This window comes from Buteo buteo, chromosome 7 (assembly GCF_964188355.1).
Source record: "Buteo buteo chromosome 7, bButBut1.hap1.1, whole genome shotgun sequence".
Lineage (NCBI taxonomy): Eukaryota > Metazoa > Chordata > Aves > Accipitriformes > Accipitridae > Buteo > Buteo buteo.
The window spans coordinates 12,453,237-12,465,652 of NC_134177.1; the positions used below are offsets into that span (position 1 = coordinate 12,453,237).

A 12,416-nucleotide genomic window follows, 5' to 3' on the forward strand; every position below is an offset into this window, starting at 1 on the left:
CTTTGGGGGGTCACAGCCATGGGGGACGGCAACCGGTGGTCCCCAGGGAGCAGGTCTGCCTGGAGCCAACGGACCAGGCACCGGCTTGACTTCGGCATGGGATCAACCACCTCATGCAGGTTCCTCGTCCGGTCCTGCCTCTCCCAGTGATGTGGTTGCAGCACCCTCCATTTCAGATCCAGCCAGCCCGAGTGCCCTCGGAGGAGCAGGTGGTGCTCCTGGAGCTCTGCAGCCTTCCCTGGGTGCTGGGCCTGGGGTCCCTCCTGCTGCAGGAGAAGGGGCAGGTGAAGCAGCTGGTGATGGGATGGCCCCAGAGCAGTCCCAGGCCACTGCCGGAGAGGCACCAGTTGATTCAGGAGCCCGTGATGGACCAATGGGAGCTGTTCTGCAGACTGCATCTGCTTCCCCATCTACGGAGGGGTCTTCATCACCTGGGACAGCTGGCAAGACTGCTAACGGAGCAAGCCTTCAAGGAGCTGGTGCAGCTGGCAGTGCCTTGAGCACAGGCTTGGAGCCTGCTGGCCGTGAGGAACCCCCTGTGTCTGTCCCCAGCATCCAGAATGGTGCCAATCTTGGACTTTCTGATGCAAAACTGAGCCAAGTCAATGTGGTGGAGGTGCCTGGAGGAGCCTTGGTGAACAGGGGAGCTTCCCTTGGTGCCAGCCTGGGAGAGGGCACAGGAGCCATCATACAGATCGCGTCGGGAGCGCTGGACCCATCTGCCCTCACCTCCCCCCGGGAAAGGCAGCCCCTGGACCCCGTGGCTCCAAACAGCAGTGGCATCTCTGGCAGCGTGGCTGCCTCGCTGGCTGCTTCTCTGCTTCTTCCCGGGCGCGGGCTGGGCTTGGGGCTGGCACCCAGCGGGGACCCCCGCTCTGCCTCTGGCATCCAGAGTGGGAGCAGAGCCCTGGCGCCAGGGGCACAGGGTGGGCTGGCAGGAGATGCTGGAGGTGCTCAGATGTGGTCTCTTGAAGATGAGGTGGCCTCAGGGATGCCTGCACCTTTGGGAGAAGCATCGCCCCATGCCCTTGCGTCCCCCAACACTGCCCCGGTACTGCCTTCTGCTCCACAGAGACAAAACGCTGCAGCGGGGGTGTCTGCCAGCCCTGGGCTTTCCACTCCGCTTTCGGCACGTGAGTCGATAGCGGGGTCCTCTGCAGGGGGAAGGGGAGAGCTGGGGGCTGCCACGCCATGGGGGCCTGCCCTGCTCCTGCCTCCCCACCAGCTGGGAAGCCCTGGAGCCCCCTCCAGGGATGCTGACAGCCCCGTGACTGACAAAGCGATTGCCATGCTCCCCGGAGCAATGGCAAGGCGAGGGGACATGGCTCAGCTCCTTCCCAGCGCCACTGGAGCTAGGGCAGGTTTGGAGACCCCCAGTCGCTCCCCAGTGGGGGGGAGCCCAGGGGTCCCTGTCCTGCCTTCCACTGGGTTCGCTGCTGGCAGCCCCGGATCAAAGACCCCGGGGCCAGGACCTGCCGGCGGCTCGTCACCTCCTGCCCTGCAGCCGCTCTTGGGCGGTGAGCTGACCACCAGCCTGGCAAACAGAGCCCCTGCTGCCAGTGGGTCAAGCCTCCCTGCAGCCCTCCCAGGCCAGGGGGGAGCCCAGGGGGGGTCCCCAGCCACAGCACGCCCAGTCATGTCCTGCAGCCCAGCCACTGCCAGTCCAGCCCCGCCAGCCCCCCTCCCCAGGGCCCGGGAGGAGCTCCCCGGGCCAGGAGCAGCCACTGTCACCTCCCGCGCATCGTCCCCCATGTTTCCAGCTCTGCCAGGAGGGCCGGCGGCCGCCCCGACCCCACCGCCCAGCCCCGCAGGTACGTGATGCTTGCAGAGCAGCCCAGGCGGGAGGACCGCGTCTGGCCTCCTGATGGACCATCCTGGGGCACGTTCGGTGCCCAGAGACCGAGGGGGCTATTTAGGGCCAGGACCCCTGGAGGAGATGCACCATGAGGAGCTCCTGCACGTGAGCTTGCAATTTTGGCAGGCTGAGCCTGCCTTTGAGTATGGTCCCGTCAGCTGGAAAACCCATCCCCTCCAAATGCTTTTTTTATTTAACAGACATAAATAGAGAGCTGGAGGCTGTAAACATCTCTAGAAAGAGCTGTGGGTGTTTAATACCCTGCTGTCCCCCTACCACAGTCCTGTACAATGTTTTTCTTTTCCTAATGGCAGTCCTTCAGTGTGGTGCCCCAACAGGGCTAAAGCAGGAGGGGACAGTGACCACAAATGCCATCACAGCAGGTTTAGGGCAGTTGTGTACGTGTAAGGCAGTGAAAAGGGTGGGAGCAAGCTCCTGCAAGGGAAGGTGACATGCAGGGTGTCCCAGGTGGCTATTGGCAGTGTCCCCCCATCCTCCTACTGCCCAGGCTGTGTCCCTTTAGAAGCAAAATCATTTCTGTCCTTTGAGTTTTGACACAGACCAAAGGCTTTGCTGTAAGTGTGTTTTGGGGTTGGTTTTTTTTGTTTTCTTTTCCAGTTGCAGCTGTGCCTCTCTACGGGTACGGAGTGAAAGAAAATGATCGACAGTACGTGGAAAGGAGGGTGGATTTTAATTCTCCACTTTTCAAGCCTGAGACTGGATTCCCATTTGGCAAAACCTTGCGCAACTCTCTCTATGTGAGTCTACCTTGGCTTGACTTGCTGTCGGGCAAGCGGCTGTTGCCCAAAACCTGGGGGAGGCACCGGGTGCCTGGTATGGGACCCTTGCAGGGGCAAATCAATTGGGATGCTGCCAGGGTCTGTTTGCAGCAGAAGATGACTTTGTGGCCATTTTGGTGGTGGCCGGTGGTGGCCTTCCTTGGGTGTTGCTCAAAGTGGGCTTGGAAATGGGAGGGCTGCCACTCCTCTGTTGGGGGATCCCACCGGTCCTGTCCTCACCTGATGGAGGCATCCCTCTGCTCAGTTTACAGACAATGGACAAATCATTTTCCCAGCCTCAGACAACAGCATCTTCACGTCCCCCAACCCTCCTCCCAGCGGCTTCAATGGCCACGAGGAGGTTCCCATGATCGCCGTGTTTTGGGACAACGCCGACTTCTCCAGAGGTGTTGGCACCACCTTTTACCAGGTGAGTGAAGCCACCTGGGTCCATGGTTGCATGAAACACCTTTTGTTGATAAACTCATCACCTGTTCTATGGAGGGCCCCTGAGAATTGATGGAGCCCATAAGCTCCCATTATGGAGCTCCTTGATGGAGCCCATAAGCACTGTTTCCCTTTTCTGGGCAAAATCTAAGAGCTGCTGGTCCTGTGTGTGTCACCTCTTGAGCCGTCCAAATCTCATCCAGACACCTAACTACAGTGCTCCATGCATGACACCAATCTAGACCTGTCTTTGCCTTCTGGGGAGCTAACGCAGATGTGGGTGTACCCAACCCGCAGGAGTTCCTCACCCTTAACACGGCCAAGCCTCCATTCGTGCGTGACGTGGAAGCGAAGGTTCGGCGGTACCTGAGGTCCTCCTACTCCGCAGCCTGGACCCTGAAGATCACCTGGGAGAAGGCACCTGCCTACGCAGCACGGACTGACACCCGGAGGGTAAGGGGCTGATGGAGCTCAAGGGCTTGTTGAGTTGTCAAAAAAAAGCCAAGACCCATGGGGGATGACCTTGTTTGTGCTTGGAAATAATAACCAGTTTTGTGAAAAAGGTCAGTCTTGAAGACTTTTGCCAGAAAGAACTAGGTTGTGCCCATGTTTTTGTAGGTTTTCAGGTTTTTTGGGGGACATCTTTAGTTGAACTCTCCCTGCTCCATAAAATCTTTCCCTTTAATGTGGTGGGCCTTTATTGTGCACCAGAAGCACTGCTCTTCAGGAGCATAAAACTGGGTTAATTTGAGGCTTCTCATGGAACAGCATCAAAGTAAAACCATCACATTTTCCATGCAAAATGAGAACCAGCCCAGGCTGCGTTTGCCTTGCACATCAGGACCTTAGCCCTGCCGTCCCCCAGCGAGCGCTGACCCACACCCCTAATTTTAAACCCAGCAGCTTTGCTCTCTTTCTTACCTGTCCGCAATGCTTCTTCCCAGACGATCACATACCAGGCTGTCCTGACCACCGATGGCTTCAGGTCCTACGTCCTGATGCTGTACCAGGAGGGAGGCATGCAATGGGATTACACCAGACTCACTACCACCAACGTGCTCATCGGCTACACCAGGTACAGCAGGCTTGGCACCCAGCCCCTGCCTCCTCCGAGCACAGGGCTGCATTCCACCCCCAGCTCCAGCTAGTTTAATCTTTCCCCTGTGTCCCATGAAGTGCTCTGCAAAGAGGAAGACAGCCCAGATAGGGTCTGCACTCCCATATAGACTAAGATATGGGGGTCTCACAAGCAAATTTGCCCCATTAGTGGCTGGATCATGCTGCAGCACGCCGACCTGCTGGGCTGTACTTGCTGTAAGATCCACACATCCCTCTGGGGTCCCGGGCCCACAGCATCCTGGTGGTTTGGGAGGAAGGAGTGGGGAACAGGTGATGTTTGCTGAACTTTGCACCAGTTGAGGGAAGGGATTTCCGCCACTTGGCTGGAGCGGTTGCTTCCTGCCTCCTCGCATTACGTCTCACCCTGTGCACGCCGTCTCTAGGGTTTCCTTATTAGCTGCTTGCTGCAGCTGGGTAAGAAAAAGGTGACTGGGACGGAAAGTGCGGGCGGCACAGGCATGTGTCTATGTGTGTGTGTGCTTGCCTGTGCACGACCGCTTATAGGTTTCCGCTCCGTATTGCACTGCAAGATGCTGGAAATAACGGAAGCTGCTTGCAGGGTTCTCAAGATGTCTGTGTGTTCAGCCCATGATGCAGCAGGGGCATTTGCAGCACCCAGAACAAACTGCACCCTGTAGAGAGGAGGCAGCAGGCTGAGGGAGCTGGTGCCTTTGCCCTCCTGTCCCCAGAGCTGCGATTTGGGTGCTGTGGGGTCCTGCTGGCTCAAGATCAGGGCGGCTGAAGGGCAGGCTGGGGCTGGGATAACTCCACCTGGGAAGAGCAACCCCTGATTTTTTTCCCTTTCTTTGCACATAGTGGGGATGGCTTTTACTGCAATGATGACCTGACTCAGAGACCTCCAGCTGCTAAATATCGCCCTGATCAGTTCAGGGGATACAACACAGGTAGTGCTGCACAGCCAGGGTGGGTTCACGCAGCCCCTCAGGGGGTTAGGGAAGGGCTGTACGGGGAGGGGGACGTTCCCAGGGGATGAAATCCAGCTTGCTGCTGTGGCAAGGTTCTCACTCAGTTCACCAAGGCCAAGCTTTCCCCCCAAGCACATAAAATGCTTCCCCTGGGTACAAGCTATGCCCTGAGGCTGAAATGACCTTGATGTAGGCATGGACCCTTTTTGTTGCAATGGCTCTGTCCCAAGGCTTTCTTCTTTGGCAAGAGCCTCTCCCTCTGTTTCCCTGCCGTTGGGTGGCTGTTAAGCATGGGGTCCCATGGCTGGGGGTCAACACGGGCTTAGCTTCCAGCATCAGCAACACTTGGCTCTCGCCTCAAGCCGAAACTGCCCCGGTGGTCCCCTTGGCCAGAGGTGAGAGCTCGTGGTTTCTCTCCCCACTCAGACCTCCGTGGGCTGTGGATTTACAAGCTGGAGAGCCGCGTGAGAGTCAACTACCGGCTGAAGTGCCTGGCGTGGACGGGGCAGCAGCAGGAGCCGCGGGTGTGGAGCCAGGGCCTGCCTGCCTGCCCCTGCTCCCTGCAGCAAGGGCAGCAGGACCCGCGCTTCAAGAGCAGCCGCGGAGGCAAGTGGACATGCCGCTTCCCCATCCTCCTCGTCCCCAAGATTTCCCTTCCCACCTCCCCTGCAAGGGTGGCTGGGGTCCATTCTGGCCGGGTGGGCAGGCGACCCCAAGGAAAATGAGGCGGGGCGGGGGGGCTGCCCTTCCCTGCAGAGACAGGGAAAATGAAGAGGAACAAGGACTGACCAGACTGGTCAGAGCTGGTCTAAGCACCGGGGTCTCACCCTGGGGGACCACTTGGATGGTGTCCGTCAGTCCCTCCAAACCCCATAGCACCGTGGGTGATGCGGTGGGAGTGATGGATAACAAGGAGCCAGCCCCGGCCTCGCTCCTTGCCCTGAGGTAGGGATGCTGGTCCCGGGGAGAGCTGCGCTGATGCTCACTGCTGCCCTGTTGCAGGCTGGTGGGCTGCCCGCGTCTCCATGCTGCACTCCGCATCCCCCAACCAGCACGGTGCCGGCGTCCGCTGCCTGTACGACAGCCAGAGCCAGCTCATCGAGGGGCGGCAGGAGAGGTACTGGAGATCCTCCAGGCAGGCGTCCCCTTACCGTGGTAAGCACAGCCAGCCCTGGCTGAGGCTGGCATCGCTGTAGCCTGTAAATCATTTTAATCTCTGCGCCAACCTGTTTCCTGACGTGCTGCTGCCCTTGGAGGGAGCATGGACTTGCCAAAAGCCGAGGCGAGCGACCTGCCTGCCCGGAGCTAGCTCATCTCCCTCTCGTCTCCCCTTCAGCTCCTTACTCTCCTTTTTGCCTCCAGACCAGGAGCTGAAGTTGTACGACTGGTGCTGTAACCAGGCGGGCAGTGCCCGCCTCTGCGCCCGCTACGGCGAGAAGAGACCGAAGATCGGCTGTGATGGATACCAGCCACCCAGCACGGGTGGGTTTGCAGCCTGTGTGTGCCAGGGTGATACTGTCTCGGTGCCCAGAGCTGGGGGGGGGAACATCCCAGCCACCCTGTGGTTAAGGCAGCAAGAGCCCCAGGCAGATGAGGGATGGGTTTTGGGGTGCCCACATGCAGGTTGTGCTGTGGCCTGGGCTGTGTGGGGTTGGGGGGGCACCTCCCTTAGCACATAACCACCAGTGCAGTCTGCCGGTGACAGCACTGGGAGGGGAGGACCACAGCTAATGCGGTCATCGGTGTAAACTGATGTGGGACTTCCTTGCAACCCCCAGCAGGTTCCTCGGAGGAGCAAGAGAGCGACTCAGAGGAGCAGAGAGGTGAGCGGGATTGGGGGGGGGTCTCCTCTCCACTGGCCACTTCCCTTTGTGCCTGTCCCCCCACGTGGAAACTCGTCTGGGGCTCCCAGCTCACCCCAGGCCCCCAGGGAGGAGGTGGCCGGGCAATTCTCGTTTCTTCTTTGCAGATGGAGAAGACAAGTAACTGTGGGGTTGCAGCATGGTCTGGGCCACAGCTGATCCTCCGAGTCCTTTGCTCCTGCTCATCTCCTGTGTCCGCCTGCTCCCACCAGCACCCATCACCCCTACCCACCACACAGGGCAGCTCACTCGGCCAGTGCCGGCAGTTGCCTTCACTGGCACAAGTTCATGTTTCTCATCCAGACCAGTCCCAAGGAGTCAGTTGCTTTAGTTGCTTTTCCCCATTTGCAGCTGAGCAGGTGCCTGGGGGCACCTCCTTGCTGGTGGGGAGGTGGGCAGGTACCCCCCACTGTGTCCATCACCCCCTGTCCTCCCTGCATCCCCTCTGTGCCTTCCACACTGCAGGGTCAGGTTGGCCCCCCCAGCACCTGGGGAATGGGTTTTTTGCGCCTTGTGTGGGTTGACTGCAGGTGAGCCTCTAAGTGCCGTGGTGCGCCAGGCTCACCCTGTGAGCCAGTCCAGTCTTGTCCCCCACTTCTGTCCCCCAGCCATCCCTCCCTGGGTGGTCCCCAGGCCCCGTGCCCAGGAGAAGGGGTGATTCTTTGGATCAAGCCAGAGTCTGCTTGATGCCTCTGCTGGGTGTGTGAGGGCAAAATTCAACCCCATGATCAGAAACATTGGGAGAAAAATAATGTTTTTGTGCACAAGAGAGCATCTGCCTTTCTTTGGAAAAAAAAAAAAATCCTTTTCACATCTTATTTGTTCAATAAAGCCTCTGCGGGGTCTGAGCATCACCAATTCTGCGGCAACCATGTCCTCTGCTGAACCAGGGTGGGAGGTGGTGGTGGGGACAGGCTGAGGACAGCAGCATTGCAGGCTTGGGGCTGGTGCTGGGGATGTGAGCGTCTGGGCTGCGGCTGAGATGGGCTCTGGGGCAGCGGGGCTGGAGCTGGGGTCTGCTGGGGTCTGATACACCCTCTTTGGGTGCAGCATCTTGCCTCAGCAGGGGCGAAGGGCTGTGGGGTGTTCGTGGGCACCACAGCCTGACTTGTGTGATCTGAGCCACTGCGAGAGGTGCCTGGGAGAGCAGTGGGGGAGACTTGCGGCCTTGTAGGGGCAATGAAGGATTGGACCAACAAAGACAGCTACATCCATCTTCTCTTTGGCTCTGTGGATGGGACCAGGAGAAAGCAGAGACTTGAGAGCTTGGCAACAGGGAAGCAGGGCTGGCGTACAGGCACCATGGGGTGCAGAAAACTTACTGAGCAGCTTGCCATAATTTTTGGTTTATTCTATTTTGCTCCTAACAGGTTATAATCACTGCATTGCCCCACCTGAGTCTGCTATCAGTGGCTCTGCCGGGTCCAGTTACACTGCACTAGGGCATACCCTGGTGCAGACACACTCAAGGACTGTCCGGGTTGCCTCTGCAGGTCCTCAGGGGAAGGTGAAATCCTCTCGCTTTGGCCACTCAACATAAACCCACATTTTCCATTCAAAAAAAGCACCTCCTCCGGAGTGAATCCTCCCACAAAGACCAGATCCCAAAAGGCAGCTGCCCACCCTCTGCCTCCACGCAGGCGCCATTGCCGGAGACCCCGAGAGCGGGCAGCAGGGCTGGCAGCAGCGGCTGGCTCCTCCGTGAGCCCGGAGGCACCGGGGCAGGACCGGTGGCAGGCTAGGGCTGCTGGGGGGGCTGGCTCGGAGGCTTGATGTGGGGTCTCTGGATCCTTATCTGTAAAGGAGGGACAGGCCACGCCGTGCTGTCGGCGCTGCACAGGCTCTGCTCTTTGTTATAAGCTCAAACGGTCATGCAGACCCCAAAGCCACCCAAAGCATCCCTGATGCTCCGGGACGAGGCATGGCTCCCAAGCATCTTTGAGGCACAGGGCCAGGACATGGGTCCCCAGCTCACGCCCCCCCCCCCCCCCCAACCCCCCATGGGGACAATAACCCCTGGACAGACCTGGACTGAGGGGTCGATGGCCTGGAGCTGCAATTCCCAACGCCTTTCCAGGGAGTGGGAGCGGGTGGGCTCTGCTCGCTCTCCTGCCATCGTCAGAGCTGGAGCAGGGAAGATGAGCAGAGCTCAAAGAAGGCTGGAGTGAAGCAGAGCTGGGGTGGGGGGTTTTGCAGAGATGTACTCACAGGAGAAGGGCCGTGGCCTCCAGAAGGTCTCCTTGGCCCTGGGAGGGGAGCAGAAAGGGGATGACATGTCAGGGGGAGGCTGGGAGAGCCCCTGCCTGGTCCTGGCACCCAGGTCGGATGGCAGAGGGGAGGAGTGACTAAGTGTGGGGGCGAGATGGGACTATGAGAGGAAGAAAAGCCCCAGTTGCTGTGTGCACACAATTTCTCGCCTTGCCACAAGTGCAAACGAACAGAGGCGCTTCCCAGAGAGCCTCGGCTCTAGGGCTAGCGGGGAGCCAGCAGCACGGGCAGGACACAGCTCCAACTGGTGCAGGGGGCTTGGGGTGCTGAGCTTCCCCGAGTGTGGATGCCACGCTGGGACTAAGGGCTGTGGAGGGGGGAGGAGATGCTGGTGCTTGCACCCCAGCCTTGCACCTCATCGGCCATCTGGTAACTCTCTGCTCTGCCAGAGAGCAAGGTCCAATCCTGCAACCACCTTTTTCTTGCTCCAGACCAACTCTTTCCAGACCAACACGAATTGCAGTGGAAATCATTTGGATGGTATGCAAATTAAAATGAAATAGAAAGCCCATCAGTAACCGAGCACTGGGTGGGATGAGGAAGAAATGCAAATATTCTATGACATGGGGGAAAAAGGGACGCTAATGTTCAACCCACTGATGTCATTGCACCCCTGAGCAGCAGGTGACTGGGAAAGAGGCTGGAAGATGCTAAAAGATCACCCAGCCCAGCTCCTTCGCCAGGGCAGGCTCCCCTTACCCAGGCCAGACAGATCGATCAGTGGTAGATCTTCCAGAGATGGATTTTCCACCAGTTTTTCCTTCCTGACACCCAACCTCCTTCCCTGCCGCACCCACAGCACCCATCCCTGCTCGGGTCCAGCCCGTGGCTCACCCCCGGTGCCGGTGGCAGTGCCGGCGGCAGAGACGCAAGGCCAGGCAGGCGACGGCGAGCAGGAGGCAGAGCAGAGCCAGGGCTCCCAGCAAGATGCCGAGGAAGGCGGCGAGGCTGACGGCCAGCCGCTCGCACCGGGCGCCGGTGGGGGAGAAGATGGAGAAGGGGAGGCAGCTGTGGATGGGGAAGGAGGAGCAGTGATGCTGTGGGGAGAAGCAGCCAGGTCCGGTGGCCTCGTCCACCCCGGCGCTGCTGCTACCTGCACGTGGGTCCCTCAGGCAGGTGCTGGCAGTGGCCACCATGCTGGCAGTAGCCCATCTTGCAAGGGGAGATGCAGACAAAGCCGATGGTCCCCACGTAGTGGAGCTGGTAGCCTTTGTAGCCGTACAGACCGCAGGGGAAATAGTGCCTCAGCTCAGCCACTGTCACTGAGGAGGGAAGGGACAGGTTTGGCCGCGTGACAGCATCACGCCTTGATGTTTTCCCAGGTCTCCCTGAGATGGATCCCTGCCTGGGGTGGGGACTGCTGCCCACCCGCATCTCCTGCGGGGGTTACCCGAACCCCAGGGCACGCAGGGTGATGGGTACAATGGGGACAGTGGGGTTCTCCTCCTGGGCTCCCCAGCTCAGCGCTGGGAGCAACTCACGCTTCACCAGGTCGGTGATGTTGTCCCGGTGCAGGTGCTGGAAGAGGAGGTGCGTGCCCGCCTCCCGCCGCCCCCGCTTCCCGTTGAAGGCGCTGATGATGGCCCCCGGCAGCAAATTGTTCAGGAACCGGATGATGGTGCTGCGGCTATCATAGGCAAACTCAGACACCACTGTGAAGGTGAAGCCATCACCGTCTGTCCTGTGGGGAGAAGACAGGGCTGCTGGCAGAGCCTCTGCTGCATCACATCACCGTGCCTCAGTTTCCCCATTTGGGAGTGGTAAAGAAGGGATGAGGCAGGAGACGGAAGGTGCCATGGGGCTTGTGTCTCCAGCATCAGGACTGGAAAAACAGACTCTGGGGTGGGGGAAAATGCCCTTTGTGTCCCAAATCCTGTGGCCCCATGCCCAGCCCTGCCCTGCTGGCTCCCTGGGGTGGGCATGGGGCAGCTCCAAGGCTGACTCACGTCTGGGTGATGTTGGTGTTGCTCTGGAAAGCCTTTACCTCCAGGGAGTCCAGGATGGCTGAGACCTGTAGTGGGGTGAGCGGAAAGGAGTTAGGGGAGGGCAGGACTGCACCGGTGTCGAAGGAGGCTGAAGGGCAATGCAGGCACCATGGCCAAGCCCCAAGGGCTGCTCTGGCCTTTCGTTTGTGCGCTGGGGACCTGGCGCATAGCCACAGCCGCAGCCAGCATCATGCGACTGGCGCTGCCTCCCTCCGGCCCCGTGGATCTGCTGGATCCCCAGGGATCCCACAGGAGGGGGGTGCATGGAGGCACAGGCACCCCAAGCTGCCATGCTGCCCAGCGTGCCGGTACGTCCCCCTCCCCGAGCCCATCCCCTCTGGTGACGTACGGTGCCGTTGACTTCCCCAGCAGTGGCATTTTGCAGCGTCCTGACCCGCAGCTGGACGCTTCTCCGGGGGAGATCTGCTGGGAAAAGCCACAGCGGTGGCTCTGGCACCCCAGGACCAGGGCGAGCGGGGTTGGGGTTCATCCCCCACCGGGCACAGGCACCCACCTGTGCTGGGCAGCGGCCGAAAATCCCCCCCTGCCACCAGGCAGCGCTGGTCGGTGAAAGCCGGGGGGCAGGCGCAGGCCGGGGTGCAGGTGCCGGGGTGCAGGTGGCAGCGTCCCCCGTTGCTGCAGTAGCCCTCGGGACAGGAGCGGGAGCCGCAGGCTGAGCCACAGCCTGGCCCCTCGCCTGCGGGATGGGGAGACCGGGTCAGGTGGAGGCACTAGCCTGGCTGCAGGGGCAGAGTCCCAGCGCACTGATCTATCCTCAGGTGCTCTGTAATTCCTTTCTTCCAAGTGTTGGGGTGGGGCTTTTTTAGGCGTTTGGACTTTTAGTATAAATTCAGATCCTCAAGAAAAAGCCTTGCACCCCCTTCTCCCAGCTGGAGCCTTTTTCTCTTGTGAAATCCCAGCCTGCTGCATTAGAACAGGAGCAAAAACCACCACCCCAACCCCACTACAGCCATCTGAAAACAGGATTTGATTTTAGCCCCCAACCTCCACATGTGCATTTGAATTTTGATGCGATGAGATTATTTTTTTTTTTTCTCAGAGAGAAAAATTGCACAGGAGAAGTTTCCCTTCCTGGTGGATTAGTGAGATCTGCAGCTTGGGAGCACGAGGGATGGCTGAACTCTGGTCCCTTCTGTTAAGGACAGCAAGGGCTC

General features: G+C 59.5%; 1 protein-coding gene across 3 annotated transcripts; it reads left to right on the forward strand.

The window, feature by feature from the left end:
* The first annotated feature begins 260 nt into the window (after positions 1 to 260).
* MUC4 (mucin 4, cell surface associated) lies at positions 261 to 7,850 on the forward strand. 3 transcript variants are annotated; one of them, XM_075033228.1, is made up of 11 exons: positions 261 to 1,133; positions 2,474 to 2,613; positions 2,900 to 3,064; positions 3,379 to 3,534; positions 4,026 to 4,156; positions 5,017 to 5,105; positions 5,553 to 5,732; positions 6,129 to 6,281; positions 6,489 to 6,608; positions 6,905 to 6,949; positions 7,096 to 7,850. In XM_075033228.1, exons 1-11 carry the CDS (start codon positions 305 to 307, stop codon positions 7,110 to 7,112), a joined length of 2,025 nt encoding a protein of 674 aa, XP_074889329.1. In that variant the 5' UTR covers positions 261 to 304; the 3' UTR covers positions 7,113 to 7,850. The 3 variants fall into 3 exon arrangements, with proteins under 3 accessions (XP_074889329.1, XP_074889330.1, XP_074889331.1); XM_075033229.1 differs by having other exon boundaries at positions 6,908 to 6,949; XM_075033230.1 differs by lacking the exon at positions 261 to 1,133 and adding an exon at positions 1,717 to 1,811.
* Positions 7,851 to 12,416: the final 4,566 nt, after the last annotated feature.